At 48.5% G+C, this 18882-nt stretch overlaps 1 protein-coding gene across 5 annotated transcripts in view; it reads left to right on the forward strand.

Moving 5' to 3' along the window:
- DLGAP4 (DLG associated protein 4) overlaps positions 1-18882 on the forward strand; it is a 153403-nt gene that overhangs the window by 130934 nt on the left and 3587 nt on the right. For all 5 annotated transcript variants that reach the window (XM_074887890.1, XM_074887891.1, XM_074887893.1 and 2 more), the window contains 4 exons: positions 13619-13980; positions 15387-15478; positions 15924-16333; positions 18052-18143. In XM_074887890.1, the coding sequence (XP_074743991.1) occupies positions 13619-13980; positions 15387-15478; positions 15924-16333; positions 18052-18143 (956 nt within the window). The remainder of the gene's footprint in view (positions 1-13618; positions 13981-15386; positions 15479-15923; positions 16334-18051; positions 18144-18882) is intronic.

The raw sequence follows: 18882 nt of genomic DNA on the forward strand, positions 1-18882 counted from the left end.
AGGACGGGAGAGAAGGGACCATTGTTCTGGAACTGCTTGTGATATTTGAAATTCTTAAGAAATCAAAGCTGGGGACTCTTGGCCTCTGAGAACAGCGTGAGCAGCGTCACTGGGGACGCATGCTACTGTTCCTTTAGGTACCTCTCTGTCCTTAGCTAGTGAGAAAGAAGAAAGTCAGCTCAGCTTTGCAGTATACATAGGTTAGTCCATATGGGAGCTCTCGGAAATCCAAGCAATGATGACAGCTGTGCTTTTGAAAGCTTTCTAGTATGCTACCCAAAAGGATTAGAAGGTTGGAATATTTGCTTAATTGCCTGCTCTGACTCTAAGGACTTACCTTGCCTCTACAGATCAGACAAGAGGTTTGCAGGGTTGCCTGTTCTGGTTGGTGCAACAGCTGACCACTGCCAAATTAAATGCTAATGAAGAAAAGGAGCAACCTGCTGTGGCTTTTTCTCTGTGTGTTCATGTGATATTTTTTTTAATCTTATAACTAATGCCATGTTAAATTGTGAATTAGAATATGGAATAGCTTTCTCTAACATGCAAAGCTTGTCCTGTGCCTCAGCAAGTAGAAGTTTCCCAGCAATTTTGACTTTGATTCTTCAGTATTAGCATAATGTTGCCACATCTTGGTTTGTACATACTTAAGGGAGGAAATAGCTTCAATTGAATCTATTAAAGCCTCTTGATAATTGTAGCTTTCAAGATGTAAATCTTGGGTGCTGGCTGCCTGACAGCAAATGTCCAAGTGGAAAGACAGTCTGGACTAAGGGTTGGATTTTTTCATAGGCTGGGTAAGTGCAGGGAGATGTATGTTCAGCTTGATGCCTTCCCCATCTCCCTTGTGCAGAGGCTGTGTTGCATTGTTGTCTCCTCATCTGCTGACACATGTGCTTTCTCTGGCCCTGTGGGTACAGGGTGTGGTTTGTTTTTAGCTTACAAAGAATTTCTAGTCATCTGGGTGTGGGGAGGGTTTTTCATAATGTTCTGGCAAAGCCATCTCTGCTGTTGCTGGTGGCATCACTGAATGCTTGCCCTTGCCTAAAACAGCTGGAATCTTACCCTGTGAGCAAGTGAGAACAGCAGATGCCAGCAATTCCCTGAATCAGGTAAAATTTGGGATACAGAAACTGAAAACTGATGAAAACCTTGATGCTGAATAATGTGATGGAGAAATTCTTTTCTTGCCTTGAGGATTTTCAGCAGCAATTGTGACAATTTCTAGATCTTCTAGGTAGGTTAGAGAATTGCTGGCTGTTTGTTCTTGCGGATGAAGCGGTTCCCTAGGAGCCCAATTTATACTAGGGGAAACTCTGCTATTGCTGACACCAGTGCAGCCCTGTTCCTGTTATCACAGTCTGTGCTGACAAGCTGCTGGCTGCCATCAGCGCTTTCAGCACCCTCTTGGGCAGCTCTTCTGTGAACAGTATTTAAATGGTACACTTAAAATAATGGTAACCCATCCACACTGCTTCCATGACTGTGTGTTGGTGGGAACATGCCAGTACTGCCCCAGCAACTGTGCAGCTTTTGCAAAACCTTCCTGCTGTTCCCTGAGCGCCAGGGACCAAACTAGTGTCATAGGCCAGGTGTGATTCTGCTGTACTGGAGCTCTTCATGTTCCTGCAGCTGTAAAAAGGTCCTGGACAAAAAGTGAGATGGGTTACTGTTGAGCTTAGAGGATGGTCATGGAGCTGAAAGGAAGGTATGTGGGGAAGTACTGCAGAATAACTGTGCTGTTTGTACTGTGCTGGACAGACAAATTCCCCTTTCTGAGAGGGCAAGCAGTTGGGTTGTTGCACTTTTTGCGCTCAAGATGGAGCTTACTGCCTGTACATTGAAAGCTGGCAATGCATCTCCTTTGACACGTGAACAAATGCTTGGGAATAACATGATTTTGTACCTTAGTGGTCAGCATATCCTAAAATAGTAAGTTTGAGCTGGTGAGCTTTGACATAGACAAGAACAGACTTGCTTTAACAAGTAGTGCTGCATGGTTTCTAGCCATATGGTTTTTTTTGACTGGGTGCGACTTTGAGGAGGTGTGTTAAGATTCCCTGGACTTCTGCAGTGGCAGAGAAGCAAGTTAAAATCATCTGCATGTGCCATCCACTGAGTGATGTGGCATTGCATAAAGTGAAGTGACGGCAAATGGAAAACACATTTCATGCAGTGCATAATTAGATGGTGGAACTTATTTCTGCAGGATATCCTAGAAACTGTTAGCTTGGAGAAAAACTAATAAGACCTGCCTAATTAAACTAACTTCCCTAAACACTTTGAAGATTAATACTAATACCCTCAGTGCACTTAGAAGCAGCTATGGTGGATAAATGGAGGATTCTCAGTTATTCCTCATATTAGTGTCTCCTCTAAACACCTAACCCTGGTCTGTGCAGTTTGCTGCTTTGCAGAGCAGCAGGTTAGCATTCCCCGGTGGGGAAGGAGAGGGGAAAGCAGCTTGTGACCTACTGGCTAATTCATGCCTGGTTCACATTTATGCCCTACATTCATGTGCGTGCTGCCATAATTGTACACAAAACTTGCAGAAAGAGTGGCGTTAAACAGGGAGAGGAGTACAGAGACTGGTTGCTATTGTGTGACTAATACTGTAACAGCCAGTTCGGACCAGTGCTCCCTTCATGGTCTTGGATGTCCTGCACAGTTCTTGCTCTTCACAAGGCCTTTCTAACACAGACACTCAGGGCTGCAGAGCCAAAACTGGCCTGGACAAAAAGCTTCAGCGTGCAGTTGTCAGGAGCAGACTCCCCAGCCCCTCAGTGAAGGAATCGCTATTTTGAGACTGCCACAGTATGTATTTAAAAGCAGGGAGGAACAGGGCCTGAAAAATACTCTGGAGTACAAATCTCCAGGTATCTTTAGTTGCTTTTTCTCTCCTGTTCTGCTACCGGATCAGTCTTGTCTCTCTAGTCTCCTGTCTGATGGTGTTAGAGCTAGCCTGAGTGCTGCATTTGTGCTGCTGCACTGACAGCCAGTGCATGGTCAAAGTCTAGTAGACAGTCCTTTGTGCTGGGGCTGCTGCTGCTGCCAGGTGAGCTTTATTTGCCGCACCTGGGTGAGACTGCCACAGGCACAGCTCTGGATCAGGGGGATGAAGTGGATGATGCTCTGGTGCATCAGCATTAGTGGAAAGAGTTGCTCTCCTCTTGTGGCAGCATCTCTGTGCAGCTTATCTGAGACTGTGCACTGTCTTAGGAGCCTTTGGCTGATACATGGTCACTAAGCTGTGGCCCATGTACTACTGAAGTGGTCCTCATATCTCCTGGAGCCCTGTAAGCGCTGGTGTGCTGAGCTGCAGGCCAGCTCGGCTGTGCTGGAGGGAGAGTCTGTGCCCTGGGTGGGCTCTGAAATGGTGTGTGCTCCAGCCTGTTGAGTCTCGCTTTCTTTTATCAGATGTGAGATTTGGCACTGGCTGTGGGGAAGTCCATGTGGCCTGTCCCAATGGCAGGGTCTGATGGAAATGTCTGCTGTCTAGAAAGCCTCTGCCTCTGTGGCACGGATGGTTCAGAGCTTACCCCCTTCCTGACGACCCTCCGGAGAGGACTAGCTGCTCTGTGGCCCAGATGTGTAGGCAGGCAGGGTTTCCCTGCCTTCTCCAGGGACAGGAAAAGCAGCAGCATAGGTTCCCTGTGACTGTTGCTGTGTGCACAGAAGGCGTTTTTCCTCCAAACCGGACCCCTCCCAGGGATCCTCGCTCTGCTGCAGCCAGGGACTTGCTTTTTCCCCCTGTGCCTGCCATGACTCATGCCTGGGTCAGAGCCAGCATGGTGCTGTGTGAATGAAAGGATCCTGAGCAAGGAGGGGGCTCAGGGGGAGCTGTCTGCGCAGCCATATAGTAAACAGGCTTCTGGGTGATGCACGAGTCCTACCGGGTCTTCCATCATGGGGGCTCCTTGGCACCGCTGATACTCCCACTTGGGTTTGCTCGCCTGCTATTTCTGCATCCCCTGGACAAAGGCAAACAGGAAGAAATGGCGTATCTGAGTGTGGCTTTAAAGCCAAGCTGGACTCCTGTCACTGAGAGCTTTCCACACTTGTGAAAACCAGTCACAGGGTTAGGACTGTGCTTCTCTGATGGCCTCTGCTTGCTGTTCTGTGCTGCATGGCTGGGAATTTGGCTGGGGAATGCATGTGTGTGGTCATGGTGAGGAGGCATCTCTTATCTTCAAGTGTGCCTGTGTACGCTCATGGACTGGTGAGGCTGCACCTCGATTACTGTGTTCAGTTTTGGGCCCCTCACTACAAAAAGGACATTGAATTACTTGAGTGTGTCCAGAGAAGCTGGTGCGGGGTCTGGAGCACAGGTCTGATGGGGAGTGGCTGAGGGAACTGGGGGGGTTTAGTCTGGAGAAGAGGCTGAGGGGAGACCTCATGGCCCTCTGCAACTCCCTGAAAGGAGGGTGCAGAGAGAGGGGATGAGTCTTTAACCAAGTAACAAGCAATAGGACAAGAGGGAACGGCCTCAAGCTGTGCCAGGGCAGGGTCAGACTGGCTCTTAGGAAGGATTTCTTTGCAGAAGGGGTTGTTGGGCGTTGGAATGGGCTGCCCAGGGCAGGGGGGGAGTCCCCATCCCTGGAGCGGTTGAAGAGTCGGGTTGACCCAGTACTGAGGGATCTGGTGGAGTTGGGAACGGTCAGTGTGAGGTTCATGGTTGGACTGGAGGAGCTTCAAGGGCTTTTCCAACCGAGATGATTCTGTGATTCCAAAGCAGACTTGACTGGTTTGGTGGCTCTGCAGCCCTGGTTGTGCTGGTGTACCTGTGTCAACAGGGTCTGCTGAGGCCAAGGCAAGATCTGGTGGCAGAAGGAATTGGTTGGTGTCTCTGCTGCCCAACCCGTGTAAGACAAGCTGGCAGCACAGGTGCTGGTAGTCCATGTGCTGGGGACTCTGCTGCGATGGTTGAATTCCTGGAGCAGGACCCTGGCCTCAGAGCCTGGTCTTAATGGAGACTGCAGGAACATGGATGATGAGCAGAGATCCCAGGGCTCTCTGCACTTGGGTTCCCTTTAGATGTGCTACTTCACATCTCTTGGTGTGTTTAGCTAATTAAGCATTAGCTCTCATTAGTGGGGGTGTTGAGAGGATGAGGACAACCTGACTCCCCAGTACAGAGCAGAGGCACACTGAACTGATGGACCATTCCCTTCATTTCATCCACTTTGTGGAAAAATGTGTGCCACCCCTAGATGGACAATGAGCCAGCAGGTGAGAGGCAAGGGGCCCTGTCCCTGGGAATCAGGCACCCCCACTCTGTCAGAGCTGCAGTTCTGTTTCTCCTGGGACCATGCTCAGGGATTCTCTCTTCCAGTGACTTCTTGAGGCAGGATGGTTATTTTTGGGGACCTTGGTTCTTGTTAATGAATTACCATCTTTGGCAGGGGGAGGAAAGGAGTGCTCCTGCCCTGTGCTAGCTGGATTGGACACCTGCCTGAGTCCCACAGGACAGATGGACAGCTTGCTGGATGTGCATCTGTGGAGCAGGGTGGAGTTGCCTATCACTGCTCCAAATTGCTTTAAAACCCATACTGAAAATTACTTTGGGGAGGGTGGGGAGAAATTACAATGACTCTTCTAATACAAATAGAAGCCCCAGTAATAGTTGCTGCAGATGGGTTTGGGAGTGTCCGTGGCTGGCGTTCTCTGTAGCATCTGTTGTGTCCTTACTGTAAGGCTAACTGTGCCGCAGCAGTCCGTGCTGAAAGGGGGAGATGACCAAAGTGGTCAGAAGGCCAGCAGAGCAGGATCCTGTATTTTTAAACCCCAGTGTTCTTGGCTTGGTGACATCTGATGCTTCATGCCTCAAGTTTGTGACCTTCTACAAGTGGCTTTTTTTTTAAAAAAAAAAAGCAAGCTGCCTTGCCTTCCCAGTGTAATAGTTTTCAGTGTATAAGTGCTTATTTCTCTGCCAAACATTGGTATGAATTCCAAATAGGAGCATCTCCAAGAAGCTCAAACTTCTGGTACATTGAAAAATCCAAAGTCCCTCGTGTAAAGAGATCACAACCCTCAGCCTTTCCTTCACGTTTTTGCTCCCCCCCCCCCCCAAAGTATAGGGACTATGTCTGTAATCAGAAGTGGCTGCTGAGTGTTGTGCAGTCCCATGTGGCAGAGTACTGCCACCCTTGCCCTCTTGCCTGCCTTGTGCATTCCCCTGTCCACCCAGCATATTACTCAATGCTGTTGACTAATGCTGCAGCTCACCCTAAAGGCATCTCAGTCATGGGTGACTGGAGAACACAAATGGTTGAACAAAGTATTTTGTGGTGTGTATTTCTGGATGAAAGTTGTACTGTTAGTCTAAAAACACACAGCTGATGTTCAAGGAGAGCCCTTTGCTTCTGTATTTGCACTGCGGTGACTCTTTGACTGTAATGTTTGAGACATGCTCCCTTGAGTTTGAGGTCCTTCTCCTGTAGATATGTCCAGTTCTTTTGTTTCAATAATACACCGGAACTTACTGTCCTTGGCAGTGGTCAAGAAAGTGCAGGGCAGTCCCTTTTTTATTAATAATAGGTAGCATATGCATACGTAGGTGATAAATACTATCCTGCCAGCCTAGCTTTAGAGATCTGCAAGAGTGCTGTGACCCAGGTGGGTACTGAACCTGAACAGGAGCAACAGGTGACAAATCTTTAACAGCTCTGTGCTTGCTTGACCAGCACTTGCAAGTAATATCCCAGTTTGGGAAGCAAAGACCTATTTGCACAGGCCTTTGTTTAATGCTGTAGCTTTTGCAAACATGGAAGCACTTGCTGCTCAGTGGTGAGGAGGAGGCAGCTGTGTTAGCTTCTCTGGCTAGATTGTGGGGGTGTAGGTGTTTCTCTTAAAGCTGAGAAGTTATTTCTTTTCCTTCTGAAAAAAAATGCCAGATAGCTGAAATGTAGTCTGCAAATCTGGTACAGGCTGTACCAACAGGGAGCTGGAGTATGGGTCAAGCACGTATGTGGGTTGGATGGAGAGTGTTCCCAGAGGAAGCTGGTGTGCCTGCGTGGGAAGAATGGTACTTGTAAGGGCATCTCCCCTCTATGTGCTTATCTCACAGGTGAGTTGATACTGTTAACCACTTCCCATAGCTGTTTGGGTTGGGAAAAGTGACTTGGGGACAACTCCAAGTGAGGTCTGGTCATCTTCCATATTTGCTGGTAGGAACAGCTGCAGCTTGGGGTTTCAGGGTAAGACCCCAACTGCTTCAGTGGGAGAGATGAGCTGGCTGCCCCTCATCTCTCCTTGGGCTCTGCTGCAGACCCACCTTCCCTTAGTGTGACCTCTTTGGTGTGCTCCCTGACATGACTGTGAAGCTCTTGCTTCTGGCTGGGAGTCCAGGGGGCTGGTGTGAGGGGGGTGCCCCATTGCTTGGGGAGAGGGGTGGGGTCAGAGAGCCCAAGGCCTTGGTGTCTTTCCTGGAAACAAGTGTCTGTCTTCAGCTGGTTGTACGGTGGGAAAAGCAACAGCCCGCAGGCAGTGGGGTGGCAGTGGTCGCCTTGTCCCAGCTGTCACTCCAGCCATGCCCAAGCAGGCTGCAGGCTTGGTGCTCTCCCTACTGAGCTGTGCTGTGGCCAAAAGCTGAAGACGAGTAGGGCAATAACAAGGGGAATGGAAGCTTGAATTTCTCCATCAACCTCCTTCAAAACTACTTGACGTGATTTGGATGTCTGGAGCAGGAGCCAGGCTGTCGTGTGGCTGGGTTTAAGCAGGGCTGTAGTGTGGAGGTGGTGGTGCTTCTCCCCTGGTGCTGCTGCCCGGGAGGAGCGCCTGGAGCACGCTGTCATCTGGCCTGCAAGCATAGCCTGGCTTGTGTATCTGCTCTGTGATTATAAGGAAACAGCAGGTACGGTAAGCAAAGCTGAGGGCTGTGAGGAGCTGGTGAAGTGTTGACTGTCAGAGAGCTTCAGAAGGGCTTTGCGGGGCTGGTCATTCTCTAGGTCTCTGTGCCACGGAGGCGGCACACAGTTTGAACTGTAAGGTGGGTGAGCTGCTCACTCTGGGATGCTGCTGCTGTTGGGGGTTTAGACTTCAGCTTGGTGGAGTGAGGACTGTGGCAGAAGAGTCCACAGCCCATCCCCGACTCCCCAGTTTAGTCATGGTCAGCAACATATTTCCCTGTTGGGTGCCTGTTTTCCTCTATGTAGTATCAAGGTGAGATTTTTTTCTTTTTTCAAAGATCAGTACTACTAAGATTTATGAAGGGAAGACACTGAGGGAGTAGGTATTTATAGCATTTCCATAAACAGTCTCTTTAAATGAATGTAGTCACTTAACTTTGCTTTCCAGGAGTGTGGTTTTGTTTAACCAGTGTAAGACTTAAAATTTCTTCAACACTCAAAACAGTCATTCTTTCAGAGCAAGAGATGGCATCTTCACATGGATTCCTCATCTTCTGGTTGGAGAATCCATGTGAAGAGTCCTATGACTAATAAAATTTGGGTAGGTTTTTCATCTGTGCCTCTGACGTAAGTATCTTGACCTTCATTCTGCAGAATACTCAAACAGCTTCTATACAGGCCAAATACGGACTCGAGGAGGCCTGTGTGCTGTGGCCATGGCCATAAAGGCTAGAAATGTTTTGTTTTAGCAGAAAAAATAAGGTCTGAAGTGATTGCTGTGAACCATAAAATCAATAAAGATCAGTATTGTCTTCAGTAGCAGTTGTAACTGGGGATTGTTTTTACTTGGACACCCTACAAATAAAACATCCTGCAGTTCATTATAGTTTCAGCCTTCAAGTGTTCTTCAAGCTGATGAAAATCAGAGTTCAGGCCGCTTGGAATGCGGCTGTTCTAGTTCCCTTCGCTATTGAAAACTGCCTCTAAGTGCAACTCCTTCCATCTGTGAGACCCTGTGGCAAACACAAGCCTGAAGACATGCAACCAAAATCTCCAAGGGGATAATGCAACTGATGGTGGTTCTCATTTGCTTCAAGATTATTGGGTTGTTTCATTTAAAAGACAAATGAGCTGGTCTTGCAGTAGGAGAGACTATTTCAGAGCATATTGCTTTATGCACAAGGAAATGAGGTCATTTCAGGTTTTCCCATGGAGAAAGGGGGGATGCATGGAGTAGGGAAGTGATAGTCTGAGCCCTGCTAATATGTGTGAGGGCAGTCCAACTTGCCTTCACAACTGACTGTGGCTTGGAGCCTTTGAGATAACTTAACAAAAATGAGGATGGCTTGAATAGGTCCTTGAAGTCACTGGAATTATTAGAAGTATCACCAGGCTCTATTGAATCAGCAATAGCAACAAAATAAATGGGCACTTCATGCTAGATATACACTTGAAGGCAATTATGATATTTTAATCTAAAACCAAATACCTTGGCTACGATCTTGGCGGTGCTGCCAGGTACCGAGCAGGTGAGCGCAGTCTGGTGGTGTTTGAACAGGGGCCTCTTAAGGCAGTGCTGGATTTAATATTCTTTTATGACTCCTACATTTAGGCTTTCAAGAAGCAAATGTCTGGTTCTCTGGAAGGAGAGGGGGAGGATCACAGCGTGCCCAGCTGGTTTGGGGGCTAGGAGGGCTCTCCAGGCTAAGGCTCTGCAAACACACCTCTTCTGCCTGGGGCCACAGGAGTGGGTATTGCCCAAGCCCCTGAGAGCAGCAGGTAATGTCATGTGGAAGAGGCTAATTTGGAAACATGCTGCTTTCTAAAAATAATTATGCAAGTAAGACTATAAACAGACATCCCTTCGCCCAAAAATCAATCATCCACAGCACAGTTGTGAATTCTAACGACTTGCTTAAATAAGCCTTAGAAGTTCTATGAGCAGGAAGAGTCTAGTGCTGCAAAGCTGGAAGCTTAAGCAAAACTTAGAAATTTTCTTGTTCTTCTGTACCTTTTTGGAGTGTGGCTGATGTTCACAAGCAAACTTAGCTGATGGTGCTGCAGAGTAAGATGTGTACCTGCTCCAGCGTCCATGTGGATTGTAGTTCCATGTTACAGCACAAGCTGATTTTAAAATATAATAGGCTATGACCTGCAGCAACTAAAGGGGGTAAATCAGCAGCTGGAATGCCCCTAACTGGTGGGTGGGCTTGAACTCTGAGCCGTGAGGGCGTGCTGCCTGCTCAGTTGGGCCAGTAACATATCCCTCCTACAGAAATACTGGGATGCTCTTGGCTTCCTCAATGTCTTATTTCTTCCCACAGATGCAAGAAACACTGAAACTCAGTTCAGACTTGTGTTGAGGGAGAAGGGCAGACTGTTCTAGATGGGCTTGTCAAAAGTCCTTGTTTTATGGTTGCAGATGGCTTCAGTGGGGTTAATTTGCAATTGCACCAATCAAAGCATCCTCAGTTCTTCAAGAGTCCTGATCTTTTTGTGTTTTTCATTTGCAGTGTTTCTTAGAGCCGTAGACTTGTTTTTATAGCTCACATAGTCAACCCTTTGACTACCTGTACATTAACAGGGGTATTTTTTTGTTGGTACCACATGGTTTCTTTCTAGCAAAATCTGTGATGCTCTTCAACTGAACTGGATCGCATGAAGGGGTTCCCCAGGAACAAGACAAGGGGATGCTGCAGTTTCCCCCTGTATATAGAGCAGCACAAACAGTATTTTTACTGTCTGTTGGTAGGTGGAAGGATGAATTTGGATCTAGCTTATTGACCCTAAACACTGCTAGTCTTCCTCAGGAAACTCTACTGCTTTTCTGTGCTGATGTGTTGCCCTCCCCTTGTTTTGACTGGCTGCAGTGCTTGATATCAGATAGCAATTGATTTACTTTCCCCAATTACATTACAGCCCTGTGGGGTGTAAACAGCAGCTGGGAAACTTGAGCTGTGCTCCTGGTAAACATGAGAGCAAAACCACCACCCTGGTTTGGTCTGGCTCCAAGCGGGATGGTGTCACAGAGGCTCACTTAGGTGGCAGGGGACCCCAGGCAGCTGGTGTGCTGGGGCTGGGCACTCTCCCCGGGGAAGAACAGAGGCTGTGTGGAGTGGGAAAACAAGGTATTTAATTTGAGGGCCATACAGACATGCTTTCTCCACTGCCAATTTGGGTGGCTCTTGCTTGTCCTAGATAATAGTCCTGGTACAGTAACACAAGGCAGCGTGAGCACCCTGTGTTTTGGTGGTGTAGCTGCAGCTTGTCGAGGGGTACTTCTGCAATTGTTCTGTTCAGGCTGCTCCTACACTGCTCTGTCAGAATGGGCTGTACAAGACAGGGCATAGACTTGGCCTAGAAATTGCTGTAGCTATTTAAGATGGTGCTCTCTGGTCAGACAGCCCTGGCAGAGTGACTGTGTGGGCACTTCCCATCCGTGGGGGGCTCAGTGGCTTCCTTCTCTGCAGCTGGCAGGGCTCTGGCCGCCTGCGTCTCTGGCAGCGTGTGCCTGTGCAGCTTCGCTCCAGAGGGCAGGACGGTGCCTGAGCACCCAAAGACCTGGGCTGCTCTCGCTCTCTCTAGTGCAGAGCGCGTCTGCGGTTGAACTTCCCTCCGTTCCTCAGCAGCGGTGTCCTGCACCCGCAGCTGTTGGTGGCAGATGAGCTATTTCAGCACGCACCCAAGAGGCTGTTCAGCTGTACAGCCAGGGGAGTTTTCTGTGATGGGGCAAAGCTCTTGTAGCTGTGCTCACACGAGGAATGCTTTCCCTGTCTAGCAGGCTGTGCTCTGTGTCAGGTGTAGTCAAGATTTCTGCTGTGAGGGCAGAGTAGATAAACATCCGTAACAGGAAAGTTTTAACTTAACTAAATCTACACCTAAGGAGGCTTTTGGGGATGTGCAGCGGAGAACATGGGGAAAGAGAAGGAGCAATCCTGCAGTGACTGTTGTTTTAGCACCTCCGTGCCTCCTGCTGTGCTGGCAGTTTGTACATTTGCACAATGAACCAGATGCTGTAAAGCAGCTTCCATGGGCAAAAGTCAGCTCTGGGGTGTAGTTCAACCTGTGCTGGCACAAGTGGTGCCGTTCTAATCTGGTACCTCTGAAAAAGGCATCCCAGTGGCAAGCTTGACTTGCTTGGAGATGCTAAACACTTCTGAGCTGGTGCTGCTCAAGTATCTGCAGCAGGTCCTGCTGCTGTCCTGAGTGTAGGGGCTTCTGCTCTGCATGGGAAAGGTGATGAAGTGGGACAGCCAGGTAGGAAGTGTGAGCCTCTCTGGTTATGCCTTGGAGCAGGGCAGCATTATATGTGATAAAGTTCCTCTGCACACCCATGAAGGGGCTCGGAGACAACAGCAGGAGGGGGAGCCCAAATCCTACCCTGTTGGTACTGGACTACTCTCAGGTCCATCACAGAGGCCATCAGTCCATCACAGGCCCAGAGCAGGGACAAGCAGGGACCCATAATGGCAGGTGGGACCCCAAGCCAGAACCCCTGAACACTGACCACCCTGTCAAGGCCCCTCCTAGGGTTGTCCCAGCAGAGCCTCAGCCCCAGTGTCGCCAGCATGACACCCATCACCATGACCCACGGGGAGCAGCTCTCCAGATCACCTTTTGGACTAAAGAGGTTGCTGCCGAGGGCTGGGACAAACTATGGCATGCAGGGGAAAAGCAGTTTGGGATTGCACAGGGCTTAATGGGATATTTGGGGCAGGAATCAAAGGTGGGAGAAGAAAGGGGAGGAACAAGAGTGGGGAATACGGGGGTAAGGGGATTAAAGGGGTCCATTGTGTGTAGGTAGGTGGCTGGTCAGTGCACTTGTGTGGCTGTGCCCTGCCCAGCGCAGTCTGTCCTGTCTTGGACAGCAGCTGGAGTAGGACTTCGACCTCAGGGGCTTGTATGTCCAGGGACCAGGAACTGGGCAGACTGAGCGCAGCTGCTGCAGGATCCACCTTGTACATATATTTTCTCTAACAGACTTCCATCCTGTCAAGCCAGACACAGAAGCAGGATGAGGCCATTGCTGCGGTCCGCATTCACGTGGGTGCTCTTCTGTGATCTGTGTGGCCAGCCGTGTGTATATACGTACACGTAGTGGATATGTGCGCTCTGGGCGTCTGCTGGGAGCGCAGCTTCAGCCTTACTACTGGTCAGATCTGGGGACATGGAGCAGCAGCAGCCTCACTGCTCTTGGGTTGTTGCATCGAGATGATGTATTTTCCTCTAATGCGTAGCATCAAGGTTTTTAAGGTACTTCATAAATGCTTGTTCCTACCATCAGCATCTAACAAATTTTATGGCTTCTTTCCATTTTTATAGGAAAAAACACCACCCTGGTCCAGACACTGAAACTTGTCAACTGATGGGACAAAGAGCTGAGACACTTGGCTGTACTAGGACACTAAAACATAGGGTTTAGCCAAGTAAAAATTCCCCAACGTGGAGGCTTACACCTGCCAAACCCTTAGCATTCTTGGGAGGCTTTTCTATACCTCTTCTCCATTTCCAGCCTTTCACACATCATGGTATTCCTTTTGACTTCTTTTGCAAGCTAGCTGGCTCTGCCTTCCGCTTCCCCTTACGCTTTGGTTTGGGTTACCCAGTGTGAGCTGCTGGCTGTAGGCTGTTTCTGCATTTCTGCCTCCAGCTTCCACTTGGAGGCTCCTCTTGGATGTTGTGACTGACCTGCTTTTTCTTTCTCTTTTACTGTATCTCTCTCCCCAATCTGTCTTTTGCATTCTCCATTCTTCCCACCTCCATTACTGCAGGTTCATCATGCCTAGTGGCATATAAAAAGACTCCACCTCCTGTCCCACCTCGGACCACATCAAAGCCGTTCATCTCTGTCACTGTGCAGAGCAGCACTGAATCGGCGCAGGACACCTACCTGGACAGCCAGGACCACAAGAGCGAGGTGACCAGCCAGTCGGGACTCAGCAATTCTTCGGACAGCTTGGACAGCACCAGGACACCCAGTGTGACGAGGGGAAGCGTCGTGACTCCAGCAAGAGAGACTCCAGAGTTACCTCAGAAAAATGCAACTTTGAAAAGTGACAAAGGGACTCTGACTAGCGAAGAGCCTAAAGTGGAGAATATCCCCAAAAGAAAGCTGTCGTCTATAGGAATACAAGTATGGAACAGTTTGTTCTCCTTTGTCCTAAGGAATGTCCTTAACCCATCCATTTAGCTTGTGCATTTTGTGTGACCAGGTGTGCATCTGAACTCACTTAGAATAGCAAGAGACACTAACTGCCTTGTCAGACTAACTTCTTGTGTTCCCCCGGGTGAAGTTTTCCATAACAAACCAGAAAGGACTAAGTTCTTTATAGCACAAAATTAAAACATTTCATAAAGCAGTGGGACCATGTTAACTGGGTGAATCCCTCTAAAGCAGCCTTTTGCTGCTCGGATGCCTACACTGAGCCTGTGCTCTGTACTGTGTATTACTTAACATCAATCTGCTCCTTGTCCGTCATGGTTCTGGGGACAACTTTCTTTCGAGAGGTGGGCCCTTCTACTTGACATCCACATAGCGTGGTCTGCTGCAGTGCGAAATGCTCCCAGGGCCATAGGCAGGAGGAAGCAGTTCCTTGCTGTCCCCTGTTCCCAGCAGGTTGCTGCTTCTCTTGCTAGAAGCATTTTTTAACTCTGTGGAAATCAATGGAAATGAGCTGTTGATTATAGAATCAAAGGAGAACCCATTGAGTAGCGTAAGTCCATGCTTTATTCAGCTAAACTTAAGTCATCTGCAGTTGTACATTCTGCTGTGGACACATTTCCCAGTTACAGATGGCTGATTGCTGTGAACACTTGTTCTGTCCCAAAGTGCTGGTTCAGTGCTGCAGGCTATTACCTGCAGAGAGGAACCTGACCACTTGGGCAAGTCCAAATGCAGGATCTGCGCCTTGAGCCACCGTGTGTGTGTGCACCAAATACGATCTCTGTTGGGCTTTACGGTAAGGCTAGCGGGCCTGTTAGGTACATGCGATAGCGAAGGCTTTTCTGCAGTGCCAGTGGGGCAAAACACATGCTGAAAGGACAGCAAGGCAAGAGGACTCACATTGAAGAGGCTGACTGCCTTCCTCTCCTCTTCTTTTTCTGAGCTGGTTCCCAGGCCACCTGCTCCATGGCCTGGATTTCCTTCCTAAAACCTTCTAACCCTCTTATCCAGAGCTGTGGAGGGTGTCAATCCCTGTGAGAGAGGACGCTGGGCTTTGCTGTCAGTCTTAATCAGATCACTGCCCTCTCTTGAATCTCTTGGCCTTTGCCTTTGTCAGATGCCACAACCATGCAAACAGTGGTGGATGGCATTGCTGAGTGCTCTTAGAGCAGATATCTGGCAGCAGCCCGGCAGGATACAGTCCTGATCCTCAAGTGGAAGCAGACCTGAGCCTTGTGCCTCTCCTAAGACAACCCTCCAGTTGGTGTGTGGTGTCAGCATGCTGTGTGTGTGTGCAGCACTCCTGGTCTACTAATGTGAATTCCAGCAGCAAGTTCTTGTGTCTGTTTTTGTCTGTATTTTTTTTGTTTAATAAGGTTGACTGCCTTCAGCCAGTGGCAAAAGAGGAGCCTCCTCCACCAGCCACCAAATTCCAGTCCATCGGGGTACAGGTAGAGGACGAGTGGCGGTAAGTGAAAGACGCAAACTTTTGTAGTTTCCTTTCTTTTAAATTGCACTTCCCCCACTTTCGCTTAGACCTTCTCCCCTTCTTTGTTCCAATATGAGTGGTGTTGAATGGGGGCCCACGGAGAGTTCTTCCTCCACAGCACATACCCGTTGCAAAAAGCACTTGTTCTGTAAACAGCCAAATCAATGGGAGTTTGAAATTAAAAGTACAAGATGTAATTATAGATGTGCGTCAGTCCTCTCATCTGAATGGCCTATTGCAGTAAGCAGGCAACCTTATAATTTTGTCTGTCTGAATGTGTGGTGTGTGTTTGTGTGTGAGGAGGGGCAGGGCGGGCAGGGTGAGGCTCATCTCCAGGCATAATAAACAAATGCATTTCACTGTCAGTGTGTGAGGCCAGCCAGGTTGAGTTCTGCTATTTAATGTTTGCTTTTGATCTCTCTAGAAACAGCCACTCTCGCAGTATGTCCTCCAAACAGGACACAGACTCTGACACACAGGAACCTAATAACTCTAGCTGTAAATCATCTGAGAGAAGCCTCGCTGAGTGCCCCCAACACAACAACTCCGTTGGTGTTGATGCCACTACCAGGCAACCAGCCAAGCCCTCACAGATTAAGAGAAACCTCTCCTATGGAGAAAACAATGACCCAGCCCTCGAGCCTTCCTCTCTCCCTCCTCCTGACCCCTGGCTTGAGATGTCCTCCACCTCGCCATCAGAACCCACGCAGCCAGGAGCCTGCCGGCGGGATGGGTACTGGTTCCTGAAGCTGCTACAGGCAGAAACAGAGCGGTTAGAAGGCTGGTGCCGCCAGATGGACCAGGAGACCAAAGAGAACAATCTCTCTGAAGAAGGTAGGTGTTGTCTAGTGTCCAGAGGCTGACTGGAGTAGCCTAGCAGCTCCTCCCTTGAGAAAGGGTTGTAACTGAGTATTGGATCAGCTTTCTGCAGTTAAATTCCTGATAGCCCCAAGAGAGACAGAACACGGAGATGAGTATGGGACAAGGAGCACTTTTTTTCTTTGGAAAGGATAAGGTAACTTCCTCTAGCAAATGGGGTAAGAAGTAATACTGTGACGCAGTGTGTAAGACTTGCAGGGGATGGTGCAGGTTCTTGGACATTCAAAACTGCTAAAAGCTTAAATGGATTGCTTTCAGGGAGGCTGTGGGATCTTTCTCTCTGCCTAACCCATTGTATTCAAGCAGGCAGGTGAAAGCTTAGCTGGCAGTGGGGCAGAATGAACATGACTTCTGGGCTTGTTTGATCTGTTGAATCTGTGGACTTGTCTTCACAGCAAAGAGGAGGTTTCTTCATATGGGAAAGCTTTGCGCTAAATACACCAAAAGCACATGCACAGGGAACACAAGCCACTTGATTTTATTGGGTTCAGTCCCAGTTGGGTTGTTCAATTATTTTCAAATGAGTTGGCAAAACCTGTGCTTCTTGCAGTGAAAATCATGCCCGTGGTGCGTACAGAGTGACAGAAGTGGGTGACTAGGCTGCAGAGGGCAGAATCTTTGTTTTGAGTCTGATTTTTGTATTTTTTTAATACCTGAGAAAGGTAAAATAATGGTGAGACTCAGTTATAGCTCAGTGTTGCTGCTAGGGCTTGGGGAGCTGATCTCTAATCCTGTTGCTCTCAGATGCTGTAGCTGCCCAGCTGGACAAGCAGTGCCAGGGCTCTCCCTGCCTCAGGGCGTGCCCTTCTTTTGCCTGTGGCAAGAGTGCTCTGGCAAGGAGAGACACCAAGACCAGTGTGGCATTAATCTGTGACCCCAAAGAGCAATCTCCTAGTAGATTCTGTAACAGAGAACTTAGTGGGTATGGAGAGAGCCCAGCTTACACTTGTCCCACCAAGATTGATAAACATTCAGAACTGATTCAGTAGGTGCAGCAGCAGACCAGAGAGAAAGGGAATTAGTTCATCTCTGTTCACGGTGTAGTTGCATGCATGTGGGTCTCTCAACTGTGCCTTTGGAAGGGGAAAGCCCATACAGTGTTTTTCCATTAATGAGCAGAGGAATGTTGCCATGCCCAGAGGCTTCTTGGAAAACCCACTAAGAGCAGCATAAAGTCCTGGATATTAAAAGCCCTAGCCTGCCAGTATTAATCACTTCTGGTAAATGGAGGTTGGAGACAGTTTTGCCCCTTGCTGCCTTCACCTCGTGCATGAGTGGAAGAGCAGGTTGTGATCTGCAAGCAGGTGCCAGCAGATCTGCTCACTGAGATTGTGCTGGTGGCTTGTCTGATAGGCTGAAGGCAGTTTAAGGTACTTTCTGCTAATTCTGATGTTGTTATTCTCAGTCTGGCCTGCTTTTGACCTGCTCTAGAAGGAGTAATAATAGATGGCAAAGACAGATGCAGATTATAGTTTCAGTACATCTTATTTCCCTGAGAGCAGTTAGTTCCTTGGGGATCTCTGAAACGCCCTTTCTAATGAATCAAGAGTGTTTCATTGTTCCACAAACACTCGTTCATTGCTGCATTTAATAGTCTGTTCAACTGAGGTTTAATAGTCTGTTCAACTGAGGTTGTGTTGGTTTTTTTTGTGTTTTTTTTTCTCCCCCCATAGTCTTAGGAAAAGTCCTGAGTGCAGTGGGCAGTGCACAGTTACTAATGTCACAGAAGTTCCAGCAATTCCACGGCCTCTGTGAACAAAACTTGGTGAGTCCGGATCTATTTCTTCTGATTTTTGAGAGGGGGATGTATCTGTTTCAACAGCACTACAAGAACATGGTCAGGCATTAACAAGCTACTGTCACTGTAATAACAAAGCTGGTGCAGCTGTAGCCTACAGCCTGACCACCATGCCATGATGCTGATTTAAAATAGCAGCTGAGCCAGTGGGAGGCTGATTGCCTCAACCTCTCTAGTGAACAGGCAGCTCTTGAGCCGTGCTCTGCTCAGGGAGGAGTGTTTGCAATTCCTTTTGGTGCTTACATGAGCACAGGGGAATTTTCTTGAACTGCTGATCAGGGCATGCTGAATACACTGAGTCTCTCTGTGGGTCTGAATTGTCAGTTAGCCATAATGCTGCGTGTCCTGGAAACTACCTCTTTCTTGTTACTTCTGAAGGGCTTTTTGAGGTGAACCACTGAGGTTTTGCTGAATAGGGAGGAATGTTTGGAAAGTCTACTGTTCTTCAAACGTGCTTGCTTTGCATGTAGATTACGTGGATGGTAAAACTGTCCCGACAGGATTGTCCCTCGCTGGTCACAAAGCACCGTTTGAATCTGATCTCTTCGAATGTAATGCAAGGGTTTGCCCTCGCCGAGAGCTGAACAGGGCTAACGTGGGGATGGATGGGAATCTGTTTTGGTTTTCCCCTCAAGCTTTATCCTGGTATGGATTTTGCAAATCTCAGAGGTGGATTCCCCTTTACTTGCAAAAAAAACTTAGAGAA

The sequence above is a fragment of the Strix uralensis genome, chromosome 18 (genome assembly GCF_047716275.1).
Source record: "Strix uralensis isolate ZFMK-TIS-50842 chromosome 18, bStrUra1, whole genome shotgun sequence".
NCBI lineage: Eukaryota > Metazoa > Chordata > Aves > Strigiformes > Strigidae > Strix > Strix uralensis.